Source organism: Microtus ochrogaster, chromosome 7 (assembly GCF_000317375.1).
Source record: "Microtus ochrogaster isolate Prairie Vole_2 chromosome 7, MicOch1.0, whole genome shotgun sequence".
Lineage (NCBI taxonomy): Eukaryota > Metazoa > Chordata > Mammalia > Rodentia > Cricetidae > Microtus > Microtus ochrogaster.
In genome coordinates this window covers 15,005,719-15,024,108 of record NC_022014.1, presented here as the reverse complement: position 1 = coordinate 15,024,108, position 18,390 = coordinate 15,005,719, and the positions used below count along the sequence as shown (strand labels likewise).

Here is an 18,390-nt window from a genome sequence, read left to right as displayed (position 1 = left end):
GAGGCAGAGGCAGGCGGATCTCTGTGAGTTCGAGACCAGCCTGGTCTACAAGAGCTAGTTCCAGGACAGGCTCCAAAACCACAAAGAAACCCTGTCTCGAAAAACCACAAAAAAAAAAAAAAATGATCTATTTCTGTGTATGGTATCTTCATTCCATTCCTGTTCCTTGTGATACATACGAGTGTACACACACACACACACACACACACACAGAGTAATGAACTGGAGAATGGAAAGCTGAGGTTCTATTCTGTGGAGTTTTTATTGTTGTCTTTAGTTTGGGGGCTTTTCCGGGGGGGGGGGTTGTTGTTTTGATTTTGATTTTGTATAGGTTTGGAGTCTGTCCTGGAACTCACTCTATAGACCAGGCTGGCCTGAACTCACAGAGATCCACCTGCCTCTGCCTCCTGAGTGCTGGGATTAAACGCCTGCACCACCACCACCCAATTTTATTGCTGTTTTGGGACACTCTCATGTAACCCTGGTTGGCCTAGAACTCTCTATGTTGACCAGGCTAGCCTTAAACTCAGTGATCCTGCTTCTGCCTCCCCCAAGTTCTAGGATTTCAGGGGTACGCCCCTACGCCTAGCTAAAGCTGTAGGATGGTACAAGCTCATATACTAGAGACCTCCATGTTGATCGGTAGAAGCTTACACTGTTACTGACGGGAGCAAATGAGGCGGTGTTTACACAGAGAGGTAGCAGTAAAAATAGGTCCTTCAAGTTCATATTTCTTGTCTGAGTGAATTTTGAATGATAACTGTCTTTTGCAAGCATGCTTTCAGTAGAAAGGAATCTTCCAAGCCTTGTATTGAGTGAAGTCATAAACAGAGCACCCTCAAGCCTGCCTTGTTGATCTCAGTTCCTTTTATAAAACCCACAGGAAAATGAGAGATACGCGTATGAGTGGCAGAGATGCCTGGGGAGCGCCTTGGATGTGAGTATGTCACTTCTCTGCACCTGCGCTCTCTCTTGCACTGTTTTGTCTCCTCCTTGGTTCTTCTGAATGAAAGCAGGAAAACACAAGGGATGCCTTACTTCCTTCTCCACACACAGCATGGAAATCAGGCAGGGCTCTCAGTGAGCTGGCTCAGTATTTGAGAGTAGTGGCTGCTCTTCCAGAGGGCCTGGGTTCAATTCCCAGCATCTACATGGCAGCTCACAACTGTCTGTGACTCCAGTTCCAGAGGATCCAACACCCTTATACAGACATACATGCAGGCAAAACACCAATGTATATAACATAAAAGTAAATAAATTTTAAAAAGAAAAGGCAACCGTGCACTTCCAGTTTGCAGTGTAGACACTGCTCATTGGCCAGCTGTCCTGGCCTGTCGCTGTGTTTAAGACATGGCAAAGCGATAGCACCACCTCTGGCCTGCGTAAAAACAATATGAACCTTCTTCTCTTCCCCCTCCCATCTCTCCCTCCATAGATGTGAAGACTGGTTTCTTCAAAGTTAAATTCTTAGATTTGTCTCTGTATAGGCTCTTGCACACTCTGGTCGGGCACAGCTTTTCACACTGGTTGGGTTTTCTACTAATGAGAAAGTGATTTGCAGTGACCTTTCTTGACTGTATCAGATAATGCGATTTCATTTCTTGTAGGTCATTAAGAAAGCAAATGACACCTTAAATGGCATTAGCAGCAGTGCTGTTTGCACGGAAGTTATCCAGTCAGCCCAAGGCATGGAATATCTTCTCGGTATGTCTTTGGTATTTCACACAGTGAGTCGTGACATGCCGCATTAGTATCAGTGTTCACTCACTCCGAGCATTTCAGGGCTGCACGCCACCATCTGCAGCCTCACCAGCAGCTGCCTTCCTAAGTAAAACGCTGAGGTCACGGGCAGCAGCTATTCTACTTAAGGTCTCTGTGGTGGTTGAAGAGATAAGCTCAGTGGTTCTGAGAGCCTACTGCTTTTGCAGAGGACCAGAGTTCAGTTCCCCACACCCATGTTACTTGTCTCACAACTGCTGTAAGTTCAACCCCAGGGGACCCAATGTACTTTTCTGGTTTCCACCAGACCCTGCACACACATGGCACACATTCACACAGATTTGCACACACACCTGAATAAGAGTTAACATCTTAAACCAGTAATTCATTTATTTTTGTCAACGAGTCTTAACTGGTAAGACGTTTAAGTGGCACTGTTTTAAGAGCATCCTCCTCGTTCTCTGTGCACTCTCCTTTCTGTCAGTGACATAAGCAGATTCCTTACCTTCCTGGCTGCCTTCAGCTGTTAACATCGAACTTGGAGCTTCAGTCTGATCCAGTGTTCCTCCTCCGCAAGCTCAGGCTGCCCTTTGGCCTGGGCCACAAGCACAGGAGCCTGACATCTTTCAGACCTTCCCGCACCTGTCCCCTTGTCAGTAAGGCTTCTGCTTCCTCTTTCTCAAAATCCCATCTCTTCCCTTAGCCCTGTCACTTTGAGCATCTTACATTTCTTTCTGTTCACACTACCTCCCTTCACTAGGGTAAACCTCTAAGAGGAAAAGAACTGGGGCTTGTTTTGTTCATCCCCACACCTCCAGTCCCTGACCTGGGGCCTGGCACAGAGAGCACACTGTGTGCTGACTGATGAACTGCTGGTGAAGGGCTTGAGGGCCGGGCACCTTGACTCCACAGCCATAGTTGTCCCACCGGGAAGTGGTGGCTTTCCTTCTAGAAGCTTTCCTAACATAACCATGGACGTTTGATTGGAGCAGCCCTTACTTCTTAGCCATTCCTGCCCTTGCTTTGGAGAAGAGGAGGAAAAGCCATGCTGTTGTGCAAGGTGCTGAGGCCTGGAATTCTCCAGTATTCACTAACCGAGTCTGGAGCATGTGCCAGTTAGCTGCCCTTAGGATGAGGAGGAACTTGGTACCTCTCCTCCTTGCTTAAGAATTCAGCCTCTGAGGGCTGGAGAGATGTCTCAGTAGTTAAGAGCACTGGCTGTCATTTCAGAGGACTCAGGTTCAATTCCCAGAACCCAAATGGCAACTCACTGATGTCTGTAACTCCAGTTCCTGGGTACCTGACAGCCTCATGCAGGCAAAATATCAATGCACATAAATAAGACAAAACAAAGCAAAAAAAGCCTCTGCCAGGCATAGTGGCACACACCTTTAATCCCAACACTCAGGAGGCAGAGGCAGGTGGATCTCTGTGAGTTTAAGGCCAACCTGGTCTACAAAGCAGGTTTTAGAACAGCCAAGACTGCTCAGAGAAAAATAATTCAACCTCATAAGAAACCATAGGAAAAGAACAGTCTCTAGCCAGGCTCATGCCCATAATCCTAGCACTAAGGATGCTAAGGTAGGAGGATTGCTACTACTTAAAGACCAGTAGGTTACATAATGGATCCCAAACCATCTTGGACTACAAAAAAGGAAACAAAATTAAAACCCCCAAATCAATGCCCTTGCTGCTGAGACTGACAAGTTTAGTGACAAGACCTACTTGGGGGAAGGAAAGAGCCAGTTGATACAGCTTGCCCTCTGAACTCCAGAGGGGCACATGTGCCTCCAACTTGCAGTTTGAGATGTGAGCTCTCAGCTCTTCCCGCCACCACACCTTCACTCTGCGGTTGTGGAGTATAGATCCAGAAGCCCAGGCAACACCTTTGTCTCTAAATTGCCTAGGCCAAGATGTTTATCACTGCAAGAGAAAAGTAAGTAGTGCACGTCTGTGCTCGCAGACCCGTCTCCATGCAGCCGTGTTCCTCCTAATCCACATCAGCAAACCGCAGTACTGCTTTGTCCTGCCTGCCTTTCCCATGCCTAACTCTCTCCTCTCTCCCCATCAGGCGTCGTGGAAGTGTACCGAGTAACCAGACGTGTGGAGCTGGGGATAAAAGCCACTGCTGTGTGCAGTGAGAAACTCCAGCAATTGCTAAAGGACATCGATAAAGTATGGAACAACCTGATCGGCTTCATGTCACTCGCCACACTCACGGTGAGCCTGCAGCAGCCCCTCTTCTTCCCAGAAGCCTGTTTGAATAAGATGTACTTATTAGAGGGTGAGTGTGCCAGCTGACTGCCTTGTGGTGATGGAGGTCCGAGATAGCAGTGCCAGAATGACTTTGGAGTTCCAAGGCACGCTGGAACTTGGCAAAATGAAGTGTACAACAAAATCTTTATCCGTAGTTCTTAATGTGTGTATTTGTGTTTGTGTGTGAAGGCCAGTGGACAACCGTGGATATGTGTTCTCACTTTCTCCCTGTGTGAGACAGGGTCTCTGTTGTCAGCCTCTGTGCACACAGACCGGATAACCCACAGGCTTCTGAAGCTTTTGTCTGTCTTCGTAGCACTAGCAGTACAGACATGTGACTTTACCACCCCTGACTTTATACGGGTTCTGGGAAATTGAATTCATGTCCCCACGCTTGCGCAGAAAACTGTCTCCCAACATTCGTCATTCTTAATTCTTACCATGCAAGCTTTTTTGTTTGTTTGTTTGTTTTGTTTTAGTTTTTTTCAGACAGGGTTTCATCTGTAGCTTTGGAACCTGTCCTGAAACTCACTCTGTAGATCAGGCAGGCCTCGAACTCACAGAGATCTGCCTGCCTCTGCCTCCCAAGTGCTGGGATTAAAGGTGTGCACCACCACCTTTAATTGCAAATTTTACCAAAATGTAATGGTTTGAGTTCATCCCTTTGCGCGTTTTTATGCCCCTGGTGTTCCTTAGGAAGCTGTGTGGTAGACCATATTGCTGTTCGACACCCACCGCTGTTATTGCTTTTCTTGGGTTCATCTTTTTTCATGTTATGAATAGCTCTACTCTGAGTAAACAGATGACTAACTCCCCTCTGGGTGTTACAATCTCTCAAAGTGGATGGCGAAGGCCAGAGTGTGTGCACATGCATGTAGCCTGCATGGCTGCTGCAACACTTTCCGGATAGCATTTGAGGCCTGCTGTATTCTAAACCATAACTGACTGGTTCTCTTTCCTTCTCCCAGAAGCTAATCACTTCTTTGGGCCATTTCAGCATTCTTTTGATGGAATACAGCTGTCGACGTGTTTCTAGTCATAATACATATCCTAGGAAACATGCCAGTTTCCTGCTGTTATTTGTAGTGGTATTTTGTTTGCGTTTTCACAAATAAAGCTTGCCTAAAGATCAGAGTGGAGGCCAGGTGGTAGTGGTTCACACCTTTAATCCCAGCACTAGGGCACTGGGACTGGGATTATGACGGTGGAGAGAGGAGATAGGAGCTCATTGCAGTCTGAGGACAAGACCTCCCCTTCGGTCTGAGCATCAGTAGAGGTAAAGGTCTCTCTAGTGACTGACCGCTCTGGTTTTCTCTGATCCTTCAGCCTTCACCCCCCACAGCTAATTCTGGGTTTTTATTATTAAGAACAATTAGAATTCATGCTACAGTTACTAGTGTCTTCTCACATTTCCCTGGGCAGAACCTTTGTGTTTCCATGGCCAAACCCATTCAGTTAGTCCCTGGTGTGGTCATCTCTTCACAGCAGGGTGCTTGCTGCCACTCCTCCAGTCAGCTGGGCCCCTCCTGCAGGAGGCAGGAGTTCTCAGTGCTCTCAGCTGACAGCCCCTGATAGCCAGCTGGTGCATTGTGTCCTAAACAGCAGATCTCACAGCTGTTGCATTGCTTCTCCTTTCACTGGATTAAGTTCTTAATGAGTTTAAATAAGGGGCTGAAGGGATGGCTTCTGAGAGCCGCATTGCTCGCTTGTCCAGTTTCTGTTTTTATTTTGGTGGTGCTACGGCTGGACCTCAAGATCCACGAAGGCCAGAGAAGTTACCTCTATGGGCCCATACACCCCTACCTAGTTCTTTTCTTTTCTCTTTTTTCAAAAGCCCTTACCAGTCTATTCGTTGTGCCAATACCAAGTCGTTCTTTATAAACTGTATAGCTGATCGTGTCATTTAAATCCCACTTAAAATCCTTCAGTGGGCTGGGCATGGTGGTGCATGCCTTTAATCCGGCACTCAAGAAGCAGAGGCAGGCAGATCTCTGTGAGTTTTGAGGCCAGCTTGGTTACAATTTGAGTTCCAGGACAGTCTGGGCTACACAGAGAAATCTTGTCTCAAAAATAACAACAGCCAGGTGGTGGTGGTGCACGCCTTTAATCCCAGCACTTAGGAGGTAGAGGCAGGTGGATCTCTGTGAGTTTGAGGCCAGCCTGGTCTACGGAGCTAGGTCCAGGACAGCCAGCGCTGTTACACAGAGAAACCCTGTCTTGGAAAACAAAACCCAAACCAAGCAAACAAATAAACGTGTGTGTGTGTGTGTGTGTGTGTGTGTGTGTGTGTATTCGTGTTCCTGCAATGGGCCTCCACAGTCTTCAGGACTTTAGCCAAACTTAGTGTGTTGTTTCCTGTTATTGAACTAGACTGCTTTCCCTCTGAGTTCAGCATAGTTTTCCCCAGAGGGCATTCCCAGTATCCTTTAGTCTGAATCAGAGGCCCTTTCTGTGTGAGTGTCTTTAGACCATTTCACTCTCACATCCCATAATGCTCACCTCATTCATTACTTATCTTATTATAACAAAATACCTCACTGAAGCAGCTTGAAGAAGGGTTTGTTTGGCTCCCAGCTCGTGGTGCCAGCCATTCTGGCAGAGAAGGCGTGGTCTTATGAGCTCCCAACCACTGATCCCATTGTGTGGGTAGACAGGAAATGAAATGGTGATCTGAGTACTGGTCCTCCCCCTTTCTCTCTCTTGTGTTCCAACTGAGTTCCATGGTTCACTGTGTTCACAGCATAAAAATAAACTTGATAGTCAGGAGGGGTTTGCTGGCAAGAGTACCAGAAAGGATTTCTTGTGTTCACCTTCCAGGCTCCATGTGAGCCCGACACCCAAGACAGAGCCCTGTAAGAGCCCAGTGCATCCGAGGGCTCACACATCCAGAATCGCTGTTTTGCTGATGCCACTTCAGAGCACGCTTTTCCAGTTGTTCTGAATGTACAGCCACCAAAGGAAGCCAGCAAAGTGTGCAGAGCATTGTTCTTGTAAAAGAAAAATTGGAAACTGCCTGAAAGCCCTGGAATCTAGAGAGTTAGTGAAGTAACCCGTGGTGGCTGTTCATACGAGGTGCTGTGGTATTTTGTCAGGGCACTCTCTCCACATAACAGATCTGCTGCCACATGGCTGGGAGGAAGGCTGTCACATGGTGATTAGGTTGTGCTTAGTGATAAAATCCCATGTTTAGAAGTGTTCTGCTTTTTTCAACCTTCTTTAATGAATATTTATTGCGTTTGTAATGGAAAATAAATTTTCCCTCTGGTAGAGAAATTTCCCTTTGCCTTCACACACTTGAAACCCTTTTGGTGCTGTGGTCACTTTTTCAGTCGTTCTGATGGGTTATCCAGTCCACTGAACTCTGTGGCAGGGTCTTTAGCTGCATTAAATACACACAGCAACTTGATATCTTCACTCTGCCACCATCTTGTCCTGAGGCAGGGAAGGACCAGAGGCATCTGGTCTGCTCTCTGCTTCATCCTATCTTGAAAAGAGTGAGTCAGGCAGGCAAAACTGAAGATGTGCAAAGGCTTTTGCTGGGGAGCAGAGCATAAGGTTAATGAGAAACATTTAAAACAAACAAGCAAAGCCAGGAGCTTGTCCTGGCACACTGTAAATCTGAAATCAAGTCACTTTCTGTATCTCACCCCCTCGATTTATTTCCCAGGATGGTGGAGTGTTACAGGCCTCCCACTTTGCATTTACGTGTGAAGGCTCCTTGTTTTGGTGGCAGTCAGTTCTCACTTCTTCCTCCAGTCATCTGGCAGCCCTCCTCTTCTGGTGCTGCTGGAGAAAGCTGACACGTCTTCCCTTTCCCTGAAGGCCAAGGCCGTGAGCCAAGCTTGTTATGCATTTGTTCTTCCAGTCAGGGTGAAGAATAAACCGGCAAGTGACCGCCCCTGTTGCTGGCCTGTGTTCACTATGTGAAGTGGCTTCTGTCACTAGGGGCAGTAGAAGTCATTTTCCTTGGGCTACATCTTCCCCAACTCCCAGGCTCCTGGGTTCTGCCATTGTTCATGAAGAGGACTTTCTGTAGGCTTGCCTTGTCACTCCAGGCCACTTTTGAGTTCACACACAACAAAATGCCAAAATCTTAGTAACATCGCACCGTGAGTTCTGTGACTTTCCCGTCTGTATCACCTGTGCCCTGTCAAGCTGTGGCCTGTTTCACCCTCCCGACAGCCTCCTCGTACACTTCCAGTCTCTGCCCGGCTGCAGGTTTTACACCCAGTATCACTTTTGTCCAGACCTTTTCAAAGAAGCCATGGCATTCGATTTGTGTCATCATTTACCTAGAATGTTCTGTTCCGTTCATATCTGGTGTCTCTAACATACTTAGCAGGGCCAAGATGTTAGGGAAAAGGAGAAGGGTTCACAGTCATGCCTTCTCCTCAGATGCTGTCTGCAAGCCTCCACTCCCAGTACCCAGATCTGGACTCACGAGGACACAGAGATTCATGGTCTCTTCTCCGTGGTGCTAGAGTGCATGCAGGGTGTACATGAACACTTGTCTTCACTTCCTAGTTAGCCATGTTCTTCTGTTATAATTGTTTGGGGTTTTTGTTTTGTTTTGCTCTGCTTTTTGCTCTGTGACAGAGCAATGATGGTTCTCTGTCCACATTCTTTTCCTCTTGAGAGTGGGCAGATGGGTCCTCAGTCTGTAAAGCTAACTTGAATTCCCCCACTGCATGAGGAACAGCATGTATCTCACAGAAATGTTAAGGTGTGAGCTGTCATAAATGAACCTTAACTGTAACAGAACTGACAAAAAAAATCCATAAAATAGCATAAAACACAACATCTGAATACGTCAGTCCAGCTGTATCACAGCTTTGAAAACCCAGCAACCCTGGATGAGATCCTCAGAGATAACAGGTCATTAGAGAGAGGCGGGCTTGAGGTGGTCCGAAGCTTTGAACCCTTAAAGGCACCTGTGTTTGATTTGGAATAAATGAGCTCCTTAAGGGACCGCATGGCCATACGGGCTGGTCACGTTTGCAACTAGGACACTGAAAATAGCCCCCAATGTTCATAGGGAGTGGCACTATTAGGATGAATGGCCTTGGAATAGGTGTGACCTTGCTGGAGTAATGTGTCACTGGGGAGGGTGGATTTTGAGGTTTTAAATGCTCAAGTCAGGCTGTGTCTCTTTGCTGTTGTCTGCTAACCCTGGCGGTGGGACACTGCGGCAGGTGGGAGACCGACAGATATGCCATGCAGAGAGCTTGGGTATTGAGTTTATTTAGTGGGTATTGGAAGGGTATAAGGGTAAGGGGATTATCGAGGGGATGAGAGGGATGGGGAGAAGGGAGGGGAGGGGAGAAGAGAAAAGGAGAAAAAACAGAAAATCAGCTTGCTTCAGTGGGAAGGGAGGGGAGAAGGAGATTGGGGGTGGTCGGAGCTTGTCTCTTAAAGGGACAGGGTACCCAGGTGACAGGGAAGGCCAGCAGAATTGTAACAGTCCTTACACAAAATGAATGCTTTTACCTGCTGTGCTCTCACTGACCTAGAGAAATGTTTGTTTCTGTAGTAGGAAGAAATCAGGGTGGAAACATCAAAACTTAATTAAAACTATAAAAATCTAGATTTTGAATCTATATCATCATTTTAAAATTTGTTCTTCCTACTATGTAATTCCTAGCGTTCAAAAGATCCAACAGCGCTGGAGCTCAGCGGTAGACAGCGTGTTTACTGTTTTGTCTTGTTTTATGATGTTTTTGAGAGTACTTGCTTAGTATGCTTGCAGCCTTCATTAGATATATTACCCAGCTCCCTCAAAACAAACAATAAAATGCCAGCTGTATTTTTCACCCCAAAGTGCTCCATATGTGCATCACAGGGGGAGGCCTGAGCTAAGGAAAGCAGAGTACACAGTCACAACTCCAAAATGGAACTTAATATTTTATTAAGCTGAATGTTACAGGGCCGGAGGGATGGCCCAGCATTTAAGAGCTCTGGCTGCTCTTCCAGAGGATCCAGGTTCAGATCCCAGCACCACCCACATGGCAGCTCACAACTGTCTGTAACTCCAGTCCCAGAGGATCAACACCCTCATACAGGCATACATGCAGGCAAAACACCAGTACACATAAACTAAATAAGTAAATAATTTAAAAAAAAACCTGAATGTTATATAGCAAAAACCCTTTAAAGCTCTGGGTGACTGTGGGCTGAACACCCTCTTGTGGTAGAAGCAAGAAAAGCTATCTGCTTCAGTGACTTATGGTTGCTCTGACATCAGGCCCCAAGTGAAGGTCAGCTAAGCTTTTATCTTGCAGATCTGTTGGATCAAAGAAACAAATCAACCCTGGGAAACAAGATTTTGGCATTTAAAACCTAATGAAAGAAAAAGGACTTTTTTCACCAGATTGGTGGCCAACTGGAAGTTGGTCTTTTGATTCCATTGCCCCTGGGTGATTTCTCCCAGTGTTTTCTTCCTCGATGCTGCCAAATAGAAGGAACAGTGCGGTTCTGATGATAGCATCTCCATACTTTAAAGACAGCATTTTTACCATGTCCTCAAATGAAACTCTCACCCCTGCACAGGCCCCTAGAGCCTGCTCTGTCTCCTGTGTTATCTCAGGGCAGTAAGAACTTCAGAAGCGGGGTTACTGAGTTAGCCGCTGTGAGGCCAGCCTGATCTCCAGGACATCCAAAGCTGTTACACAGAGAAACCCTGTCTCAAAACACAAGAACAAAAACAAACAAACAAACAAACAAAAATCAATGTTGGCTTAATATCTGATTTTATAGGATAAAGAACATCTTCATTTTTCAGAGTTCATTGATATTTTGATTTTGTAATTGTCAGTGCTGAGAACACTTCACATATAAATGAATTACAAAATGTCTAAAATAAAATTATTAAAAATCACCAATATTCATGCAAGTGTTATACTTACTTATGAAAACAAAAGTTGACCATGAATCCAAAGGATGGGCAAAAATGGAAAAAAAATTATTCTGTGAAAATTCTTTGACAGGGAATTTTTAATAAGGTGAACAGATATTCATTCTTTCCTGCTGTTTTGGTTTTCAAGGGGTTTTGTTTGTTTGGTTTGCTTTGGTTTTTTAAGACTGGGTCTCGCCACGCAGTGCTGGCTTTCCTGGAACTTGCTGTATAAACCAGACTGGCCTCCAAGTCACCGAGGCCTGCCTGCCTCTGCCTCCCGAGTGCTGTAATTAAGGTCCTGGGCCACAAGGACCTGAAGGCCTGGAAAATATTCAGACTGTTTGTGTCCCTGCCTATAGTTCACTGTAGGGCTTTCATAGTCAACCCCCGTTCTGGTGCCCAGTGCCGCCACGGACCTGCTTCCCAGAGCTTAGGAGCACAGTGTTGACATGCAGTCATGTTGATGAGATGTTACTTTGCTCCTGCTGAGTAGGAGTCCATTAATGCCCACAACTTGTTTACCTATCTTCTGATTACCAGACACATGTTAGTGCCAGATTTGGCTAATATGGATACAGTTGCTATGAATGCTTTTTTGTTGACATATTTTGCCTTTTCTTAGATAAATATCCAGGAATAAAGTTGCAGGCACATATAGCAAATGCGTATTTAATCTTTAAGAAATGGACAGCTTTTTTTCAAAATTGAGACCTGCACCTTTAATCACTTCACCACGTACCCCATATTTCATAGATTGGGGAAGAATAACTGGATGATACCTGTAAAGAGCTGAGCATATTGCTTAGCACAGGCCTGCGGACAGTTACTCCATCTGCTGTCTCTCTCAGCCTTAGTGGCCACCACCTGCACTTCTGACCTGAGCAGCTGCAACTCAGCCTGAACCAAACTATGCTCTCTTCTGTCCTTGCACCTAAAGTGGATCTTCTCAGCTACCCAAGCCTCGTCCTTTCTGTCCTGCACATGCCCCCAGCCTGTAGAGTCCACCCCTTCTCAGCCCTTCCGTGAGCCCTCCTGCCCTCTCCCTTTGCTGTCTTAGCAGTCATCCTACTGAAGCCGTGCCTTGAGGACCGCCACCCCAGTCTCTTGCTGACACTGCCACAGAAGACAGGGTTGTGCCATGATGCTGTCCCACCTCCTTCTATTCCTTTCTGGTTGGTTCTTGGTATTCTAGCCTCATGCCCACCTTGGCTTGGCTCCTACCCTCAATTTCTCCTCATAGCTGGACTTTGCTTAGATGTCTGCTTTGTGCTGCTTGTGTGTGAGACATCCTTCCCCTCTCCACTGCCTCCAACTCATCACCCCATTGACCCATCCCCTTCCATAGTGTCATCAGTACTCTATGTATTGTGAGTTCCAGGAAGCATTCTCTTAAGTGCCCTGTCGAGTGCCTGGATACCCAGTACTTACCCCAAAGTAGGCACTGTAGCATTAAAAGCCTTGCACTGCTTGACACCCCCCAGCTCCACTGCAGACAGTGAAGTCCCCAAGAGTAGGGAGTGGTTTTCTTCCCAATGGCATTGCTAGCAGCCAGGATATAGCAGCTGCTTGGAAGATCTGGGAAACTGAGCAGTTGTGTTACTAGCTGACTTCTTTTATAGTTGACCTACACAGCATTTGAAACCACTATGTCCTTACCCTGTCTTACTGTGTCTTTCCTGTCATCCTCAGCCGGATGAAAATTCACTGGATTTTTCCTCCTGTATGTTACGGCCTGGGATTAAAAACGCTCAGGAGCTGGCCTGTGGGGTGTGTCTCTTAAATGTGGACTCCAGGAGCCGGGTAAGTTCTTGCCTTCCCCCTTCAAGTGACAAGGTTCATCCCTCACGTGATCTGAGGGACAGCCACAGGGAGCCCACTTTACAGCAAGCTCTGTGACCAGAGCTGGGGATTTCAAAGTCTAGAAAGTTCTATGGAAGCAGATGTGGTCTTTTCTACAGGGCAGTGGAGAAGCTGCCGAGGGAGTGGATGGAGTCCTTCCCTCCCTGCAGAGCCTGCAGTTCCCAGGGTCTCCACAGCACGCCATGCACTGGGTGGGGGAAAAATGCCATGCTGTGTGGATTTACCTGGAGGCAACAGGCCTGTTCTAGGGCCTTTTTCTTTTTCTTTTCTCTTTTTTTCTTTTTTTTTTTTTTTACCATATGGTTTCAACATTTCAGAAAGAAGAGAAGCCTGCAGAAGAACAGCCTAAAAAAGTATGAGCCAGTTACAGGTTACCTTAGTGTCTCCATCTCGTTCTTGTGTGTTAAGAGGTCAACAAACGATTCTGTTGTCGTCCTGGGCTGTGCCGATCGTGAATCCTCTACTGACTCGTTTTTGTCCCCATAATGTTTGATCAAATCAACTAACGTGTCTCTGTGGAGCCACTGCTGTCTTGCTTGCATGCTTGTAGCTGCTAATCAGCTTCTGGTGTTGTCATTATCTTTCTCTGCCACGAACTAGCACCTTCTGGAAGACTAGAAGTTGTAGTGACGTACAGAATGAGATGGGAGAGCTTCAGGATTTAGAGGATGACAGATGGAAACAAATCATTCTGGTTTTAAGATTTTCTCCGTGGTGTTTAAGAAAACAAACTGCAGAATGTTTAACCGGAGCTACGGCTGAGAGGGACGGCTGTCGCTCACTCCGTTGTCAGCTCCCAGCGGCATCGGACCATTGGTTCTCAACCTTCCTAATGCAATTTCCTCATGCTGTGGTGACCCCCAACCATACAATCACTTCCTGTCTACTTCAGAACTGTAATTTTGCTAATTCGTGAACCATAATGTAAATATTTGATATGCGACCCCAGAGTGGGTCGTGGACCACAGGTTGATCTCTAGTTCTTTTAAATGTTTTCAGTCCTGATAGGACTGTAATCAGCCATGGAACTCTAAGGGGCCACATGTTACAGTCATGGCAGCCTCCAGGGAGGGTGGCCTTTAAAGTGAGGGAATCAATTACCACAGCCCTTGGCTATTTTAATTCTGTGTCTTGCTCATCCGTCTCTCCTGTAACCACCACCTTTTCTGTGAAGACTGGGCCCTTTGCTGAAACTAGGCTGAATGGTACTGACTTTTATACCTTTAATTAGCAGTAAAAATAAATAAATAAATAAATAAGACTTTCCTACTTGAATCCTGTAGCCACCTGCTCAGCTTTTGTGCCATTCGGGGCTCAGCCTCTGTGAACCTGGGGATGTCCTGCAGTGGCTGCTAACAAGCACTTAGATGAAAGGAGAACCTGACTTGACCCGTGTCTATTTCTGGCAGGCATTCAACTCGGAAACAGACAGTTTCAAGCTGGCCTATGGAGGACACCAGTACCACGCCAGCTGTGCCAACTTCTGGATCAACTGTGTTGAACCCAAGCCTCCCGGCCTCCTCCTGCCAGACCTGCTCTGAAAAGCTGCTCAGTGAAGCTCCAGCTGATTTTTGGTTGTTTCTGTCACATGACTTGGGGTAACAGGGATCAATAAACAGAATGCAAGCGCTGCACAGTTCCTTCCCCAAGAGGTGGGGAAGAGAGACTGCAATTGAGAGGCAGTCTTTGAACAGCACGTCCCCCTGCTCCCGTTGAGACTTGAGGTGAAGTGCTAGACCTAAACCACATGTGGCACTGGACGCTTGTTTACTTTCTCCTCTGATTTTCTGATTTTTGTTGATGTTAATGTTGGTCTGATTTTTTTTTAGGATAGGGTTTTGAAGCATGCCCCTGGCTGACTTTGAATTTGTAGAAATGCTGTCTCTGCCTCCCAAGTGCTAGGTCATAGATGTGTGCCCCCTACTCTGTTTCTCTTATTCCTGTAAGATATTTTACAGTGTGGATCACAGTTTCTGTGAGGAGTAATCTGCTGCTGAAGTGTTTAAAATGTGAAAAATTAACAAAAGAAAAAATAAATTATCCTAGGACTGGAATCCACAAGTTTTTCTCCAGGTCCCATGAAGCAGGACACATTTTTCTGCATTTAGCTTGTAGATGCTTGAAATGAATAAAAGGGGATTGTGATTAACGTGACGCTCTGTACCTGTCTCCACCTCCTGTCAACCCTCACCCTCTTCTCCTTCCCTGAAAGGCAACTCTCAAGGAGACCCTCCCGCTTTGACAGAGCCCAGGGCCTGTGTCTGGCTGCACAACTGTTTACTGAGATCCCGCTGTTTTATCTCAGCATCAGGACTAACACAAAGCATGGTATTTTTCCTCCAAACAAAATCTGTAAGAGCCATGAAATGAAATCTCTTCATAGTGACCTCTGTCCACATTCCCAAAGATGACTGCATAGGGGCCAACAATGCTGGACTTCGCAGTATTTCAGGAGAGACCCGAGAATGAACCCTCTGTGAGAGTGGAATTCTGGGCCTAGTGCGTGGTTCTCAACCTTCCTACCGCTGTGACCTTTAATACAGTTCCTCATGTTGTGGTGACCTCCAGTCAAAATTATTTTCATCGCTACTTCATAAGTGTAATTTTGCTGTTATGAATTGTAATGTAAATATCTGATGTGCAGGATCCTGATATGTAACCCTGTGAGCCCCTCCATCATGACCCTCAAGGTGGGAACCACTGGCCTAGTGTGTATGTGTGTGCATGCGCATTTGTGTACATGTGTTGGAGAAACGCATTCATGTGGCAGAGAAAAGCAGTTAGCAACAGCACTGAATTTTCAAATGAAAAGGCTACTGTAGGAATTTGTCATATAAACAAAATGCATAAATCTAAGAGACCTGAAGCTTCAGAGGTTAAAAGGTGTGTAACCTCCAGGAGAAGCTGAGCAGTCTGGGTCAGCATCTCTCGGTCTCACTGGCTGTTGGTTTTATGTGTTGGGAAGGACTTCAGGGTGTACACGCTTCGCTGACTTGATTTAGTCTTTATTTAGAAATCTAGCCGGGCAGTGGTGGCGCAGCCGGGCGGTGGTGGCGCACGCCTTTAATCCCAGCACTCGGGAGGCAGAGGCAGGCGGATCTCTGTGAGTTTGAGACCAGCCTGGTCTACAAGAGCTAGTTCCAGGACAGGCTCCAAAGCCACAGAGAAACCCTGTCTCGAAAAAACCAAGAAAATAAAAAATAAAAATAAAAAAAAAAAAAAGAAATCTAAAATGCTGGCTTTAGTCTATCTCTCTGCTGCTTCCACATAATTCACCATTTCCCCTTCCAGGACAAAACTTGAGGAGATTCTGTGGTGTCCCCTCTTGTACCTTATGTCTTTTCTCCAAGATGCGGGTCATTTCCAACACTTGGCACAGCTTCTCCTTGGCCATGCTGTCGATCAGGGTGCAGGGGGAAGAGCGTCCGGAGGAGTCCAAGCCATTTACTCATCTGTTCCAGATGACGTCATCCGAGCTACTAACATCCAGATGGCTGTCTGCATTGTGACCACAAGGCCGTTCCCTCCCTGGGGCTGCTGGAGTGTGAAGATGGCACACACAGGTGGGTTGGTTTTCAGCCGGCTCTCAGACAGCCCCATTACTGTCCTGCCATAGCCGGGGGTAAGCAGTCAGACCCTCCAGTCTGTATTCTAGATTATTCCCTCATAAAAATCAGTAATAGGACTGACCTTAGCCTAAGAATGCTCCCCGTGAAGTATTGTCTGCACAGTGGCCTGTATGTATGGCATCTTAAGTACCTGTTAGCTAGGTTGTCTCCACTTGTAGATTTATTCCAGAATGCCTCGGTTAAAACTCCTTACCGTAGGGTTAGTCACTCGTTAGGAGGTGCAGAGGAAAATGCAGTAAACATAGACAAAAGTACTGTCTGTTTAGTGCTTCAGATGTTCAGCTAGATCCCCACACCGGGACTTGGGGGCGTGGAGAACATTAGTCGACTGATTTTCTTTGTGTGCATGGATTAAAATGACTCACGTTGCATTCAGTTTCACCTCAGCTCTCTTGTTAGCCACGAGCCCAGTGTCCTTGGAAACAGTAACCAAGGTTACCTATCTCCACGCTGTGCTTTGTGTCAGGCAGCTTCACCCGCCTCTTGAATGGGATTAATAAGCACTGCTGGGTTTGGGAGCCGTGCCTTGCCTTTCTGTTCCTGGGGTTGGCGTGTGACCTGTGTCTGGACATGTTCGAGACAGCAGAGGCTCAAGGCGTGCTCAGATATTATCTCTGCTTTCCTTTGCTGTGTCTGCTAGTTAGCATTTCATCTGGGAGACACATTGTTAAATTCATGTTTTGTGTTGCTATACATATTTTGGGTGTTTGGGCTTTTTCTTTGTTTTTATTTTTGGTCTTATTTCCTGTTTTTCTATTTATGTATCATCTAAAAGATTTCTTAAAAACAGAAATTGGAAATGCTTGCTTTGTACCAGGGGCTGCTCTGAGAATTCTCCTAAGTACCTTCGAGATCAGATACCTTTTGTTAACGGATGAACTGTGACGTTTTCAGTCATTTGTCACAAAGAAGGGGCCCTTGAAGCCTGCTGTAGACATACCAGCAGATGTCACAATTCAGGTCAAGATGTGTGTAGCCTGGTTTTATGTCTAGGTTGGGTACCATTTCTCTGGAAAAGGGTTCACCAAATAATATTGCAAAGCCCCCTCCTTTTTAAGTCCAGCCAAGGAAATAGGGCTTAGTGAAACAGTTCACTGTGTTTTTTTAAAAGTAACTTTATAAATACTTTTCATTATAATAATGAAAATTTACCAGTTTCATTCTTTGTGTTGAATCTAGTGCAGTTGACTTAAAGAGCACTCACCTCTCAAGTCATAGCTGTGACTGAGTTAATCTGGTGAATGTCACAAGTCATGAAACTGCCTTGTGTGTGATGTGTAATGCGGTCCCATATGGTGAAGGATGGGTGCAGCCTTTCCCTCTGTCTACATCTTTATAAACTACTACTCTGATTGCTGTGTTTATGTGCTGTAGAACCGGGCATTTCATCTTCTCAGGCTTGTTCTAAGCCACCCCCTCTCTAACAGGAAACACCCTGGACTATGGCCCTTTTCTTTGCTGGGTTAGGATTCCATAGACGAGGTCACTGGAATGAACACAGAGCAAAGCACCTCAGGAAGGCGCTAGACTCCCAGGTGCTCAGGACACCTTAGCTACTTCCCAGTGCTAATGTTTACCTGGATGCCTTTTGAGTGGGCGGGAAGGGGGCTGTTTCTATGTCTGTATGTTCCTGTCAAAGAACAGCCTTGGGTGTCATTCCCCAGGTGGGGAGGGAGCCAGAAGCAGAGCAGGGAGGAGAAAGTGGTAGCAGGTGGGAAGGGAGAGATGGCCTGGAACTTATTAAGTAGGCCTGGCTGTCTGACTAAAAGGCCCCAGGGATCCTGCTGTGTCCACCTCCCCAGCCTTGAGATTACAAGAGTGTGTCACCACACCTGGCATTTCTTCTTTATTCTTCTCCCTTTTATTGATATTAATTTTTTTTCACATAATATACCCTGATTATGGCTTCCCCTTCCTCTACTCCTCCCAGTTCCTCCCCATCTCTCCTGCCCCCCAATCTGGATCCACTCCCTTTCTATCTCTTATTAGTAAACAAACAGGCTTCTAAGGGGAGATAATAAAGTATAATAAGAA

At 46.2% G+C, this 18,390-nt stretch overlaps 1 protein-coding gene across 10 annotated transcripts in view; it reads left to right on the top strand.

The window, feature by feature from the left end:
* Synrg (synergin gamma) overlaps positions 1-14,876 on the top strand; it is a 68,254-nt gene extending 53,378 nt beyond the window's left edge. For 6 of the 10 annotated variants that reach the window (XM_026780937.1, XM_013347327.2, XM_026780936.1 and 3 more), the window contains 6 exons: positions 884-937; positions 1,608-1,704; positions 3,791-3,939; positions 12,557-12,667; positions 13,045-13,080; positions 14,137-14,876. In XM_026780937.1, coding sequence (XP_026636738.1) covers positions 884-937; positions 1,608-1,704; positions 3,791-3,939; positions 12,557-12,667; positions 13,045-13,080; positions 14,137-14,268 — 579 coding nt within the window. In that variant the 3' untranslated portion in view covers positions 14,269-14,876. The remainder of the gene's footprint in view (positions 1-883; positions 938-1,607; positions 1,705-3,790; positions 3,940-12,556; positions 12,668-13,044; positions 13,081-14,136) is intronic. The other 4 variants (XM_026780939.1, XM_026780938.1, XM_026780934.1 and 1 more) reach the window with 3 other exon arrangements.
* Positions 14,877-18,390: the final 3,514 nt, after the last annotated feature.